Raw genomic sequence first — 3,631 nt, forward strand, 5'->3', positions numbered from 1 at the left:
CTTAAGTAGGGGGAGGAGCTGGGAAAGGGAGAGAGAACAGGTGGTGGTGGTGGAATAAAAGCGGGACAGTCCTGCTTTTCAATGAAATTCCTGAGAATTCCAGTCGAGGAGAGGGTCCGGTCGCCGAGGTTCTGGGCTAGAAGCCGGGCCAGGGCGGGCCCCGCGCCCCGCCCCCCGCCCTAGGTGAGGCGGATCGGGTCGGAGGCGGGTCCGGGCAGCCCGCAGGTGAGTATCGGTTTTCCTCTGTGGGGCTTTCGGTCCCGAGGAGGCGGGGGCAGCCACCGCTCCCCTGATCCTATCGCGGGCGGCACTGGGCGGACTGTAGCTTCTGTAGGACCCAGACGGGGCGAGGGGGAGGGGGGGTATAGATGTGTCACCCAAATACCAGAGGGTGAGCTGGCGGCGGAACCAGCCGGGCTGGTCCGGTGGAGTATAAGAGCGGGAGGGAGCGGCCCCGGACAGACGCCTGGAGACTGGCGCAGACCTCGGAGCCGGAGTCCCGCAGAGCCCCAGCGCCGTCCATCCGCCCGCGTCCCGTCCGCGCGCACCTCGCGCCACCATGACTCGGGGCCCAGGCCTCGCGCTGCCGCTGCCTCTGCTTCTGCTGCTGCTCCTGGCGGCGGCGACCGGCCAGGCTGCCGCACAGGACAACTGTACGTGCCCCACCAATAAGATGACCGTGTGTAGCCGGGATCCCCCCGGCGGCCCCTGCCGGTGCCGTGCGATCGGCTCGGGCTTCGAAGTGAACTGCTCCACGCTGACCTCCAAGTGCCTGCTGCTCAAGGCGCGCATGGGAGCCACCAAGAGCGGCCGCAAGCTGGTGCGCCCCAGCGAGCACGCGCTGGTGGACAACGACGGCCTGTACGACCCCGACTGCGACCACGAGGGCCGCTTCAAGGCCCGCCAGTGCAACCAGACGGCGGTGTGCTGGTGCGTGAACTCGGTGGGCGTGCGCCGCACCGACAAGGGCGACCTGAGCCTGCGCTGCGACGAGCTGGTGCGCACCCACCACATCCTCATCGACCTGCGCCACCGGCCGGCCGCCCGCGCCTTCAACCACTCGGACCTGGACGCCGAGCTGCGGCGGCTCTTCCGCGAGCGCTACCGGCTGCACCCCCGGTTCGTGGCGGCCGTGCACTACGAGCAGCCCACCATCCAGATCGAGCTGCGGCAGAACGCGTCGCAGAAGGGCCCCGGCGACGTGGACATCGCGGACGCCGCCTACTACTTCGAGAGGGACGTCAAGGGCGAGTCTCTGTTCCCCGGGCGCAGCGGCCTGGACGTGAGCGTGCGCGGCGAGCCCCTGCAGGTGGAGCGGACGCTCATCTACTACCTGGACGAGAAGCCGCCCCAGTTCTCCATGAAGCGCCTCACCGGCGGCCTCATCGCCGTCATTGTGGTGGTCGTGTTGGCCCTGGTCGCCGGCGTGGCCGTCCTGGTCATCACCAACCGGCGGAGGTCCGGGAAGTACCGGAAGGTGGAGCTCAAGGAACTGGGGGAGTTGAGAAAGGCGCCCAGCTTGTAGGTACGGGCGGGGCAGGGGCGGGGTGGGGTACGGGATTCTGGCAGCGTTCCCAGACCAAAGTGAGTCATCCTTCTTGACTCTTGGCCCGAAGGAGACATTTCTCTCCCCAGATTCCTGTCTCTCCGCACTCCACCAACTTGATAGATCCTGGTCTGGGAGTCGCTTCTCTTTGCGACTTCTGTCTTGAAGGAAGCATTTCTACAAGTCCTTCCCTCTCGGTCCAACCAGACTGGAAGAGTGAAGGAAAGGCTGGCAGAGGGTTATGTGTGAGAATCCAGTGTCTGTGCGACAACCCAGCAACTTGACAAGTGACGCCATCGACGTTGAAGGCTTAAATGCGTTTAGATGGGAAACAGCGCGTTTACTGTCTTGGGTTTAAGTTATTTGATTACCGCACCGCCTTCCTGACAAGGGGTTCGCGGATTGGGCCGGGGTAGCATCTGCATTTACGCCCCCCCCCCCCCCCCCATTTGCTTTGCCGGCCGCACGTGCTTGTCATTGGGAAAGAAATCTGTTTCGGAGGCCTGAACACGCTTTTTAGTCTAAGGGCGGACTCGGCCCGAAACTCCGCGTCTAGCCTTCAGCTCGTCCTTGTTACAGATGATATTAGTAATGTTTCTTTTGTAAAATGTTTGTACATACGTTGTCTTTGATAATGCTACTGTGATTTTTTTTTTTAAGAAACACGAATTTAATAAAACATGGGAAAGGCACAAAAGGTGGAGTTGGTGAAAACTTGCTCTAGATTTATGTCAGTTTACTCTCCTCTGTCTAATGTCCCACGACTCAGATTTCTCATTTTAAATCATAACACTTTTTTTTTTTGTTTGCAGGAGGGGGCCCTTTATATTTCCATTCTGGTGAACAGCAGAGATACACTAGCAGGCTGGTGCAATGACTGATTTTTCTAAGTGAGATTATTTGGAAACCTCCCTCACACTGCTGGAGGGTGGGGCTGAGGAGGGGGCTAGAACCAGGTGCTGTTGCTGGGAAAGGGGACCACACTTAGCTTGTTTCTAATCACGAATTCTTAAGTGGAGAAGGGAGCCTGTTTGTTTCAGGAGCTGTATCTCTTTTGAACCCTTGCCCTATTTGGAAGCAGGTGGTACTATTCCCATTTAGCCCTTGGCAATTTACTTAATCCCAAAGTATTGTGGCTCTGAGGGAGGGTAAGTGATCTTCCTATGCCCTTACAGTGAATCTGTAGAGAGCCCTATGCTGGGACTCTGTGTGTGCACGCTGAGGTTGTTTTCCTAAGATTTTACTAGTAATGTGCTTTAAAAATGTTTCCTTCCTGTTAGCTGTAAAAACTAACAACTTGTCTCCTTTACACTTATCCCTTGTTTTTAGTCATTCACTTTCTTTTATGTGAACTGAGTGTGCTGGAAGGTCTCTGTGGGGTAGCCCACAGGCAAACAGGTTCCTGCAATTCCTCAGAAATTACTGCAACAATATAACAAAGGAGGGAGTGGTTGGTATACCCCAAAGCAAATAGCTAGGGCCAGGACTTCAGTATCTTGCCCTGGAATCAGTCTTATGTTTCTACCCCCCTTGCCCTCCTCCCCCGTCCTCGCGCCGCACCCCCCCCCCCCCATCGCCCACCGCCCCTGGGTCTATGGTCTATGCCTACCCCTCAAAATCGAAACACCAGTTAAAAACTGGGGGGAGGTGGCTCTCAGCCACTGCCTTCCAAACTGGGGGCTGTGGCTTGTGTGGGCTGGAGGAGTGCATACTTGCTTGCCAGAGATCTCTGGGTCTTAGACTCCAAAGGTTCTCCCAGGCTCAAATGGGGCTGAACCAGGGGAAAGGGTGAAGGTGGACTGGCTTCCCCACAGTGAAGGATGGCTGAATGCCCCAGGTTAGAATGGGATCCGGAACAGTGACTTCGAGGCTGCACTCTCCCTCACTTGGTGCTTTCTGTTTCTCTGAGTCACTGAAGTGCCATAGCCAAAGCGACCTTGGCAATCACTTCTCACCGGACCCCTCGTTTCACAAAGGAAAGGGCGAGTGGCTTCTCGAGATGAATGTTTCTGTGGCACAGCAGGAGCCTAAAGTCTTTGGATTCCTAGTCCAGTATTCCCTTCCTATATCAGGCTGCCATTGTTT

The 3,631-nt window shown here is 57.4% G+C and overlaps 1 protein-coding gene across 1 annotated transcript; it reads left to right on the forward strand.

Moving 5' to 3' along the window:
• The first annotated feature begins 396 nt into the window (after positions 1 to 396).
• On the forward strand, positions 397 to 1,723 carry TACSTD2 (tumor associated calcium signal transducer 2). The gene has a single exon (XM_079778236.1). It carries the CDS (start codon positions 560 to 562, stop codon positions 1,523 to 1,525), a length of 966 nt encoding a protein of 321 aa, XP_079634362.1. The 5' UTR covers positions 397 to 559; the 3' UTR covers positions 1,526 to 1,723.
• Positions 1,724 to 3,631: the final 1,908 nt, after the last annotated feature.

Source organism: Cnephaeus nilssonii (assembly GCF_951640355.1).
Source record: "Cnephaeus nilssonii genome assembly, chromosome: 7".
NCBI classification, from domain to species: Eukaryota; Metazoa; Chordata; class Mammalia; order Chiroptera; family Vespertilionidae; genus Cnephaeus; species Cnephaeus nilssonii.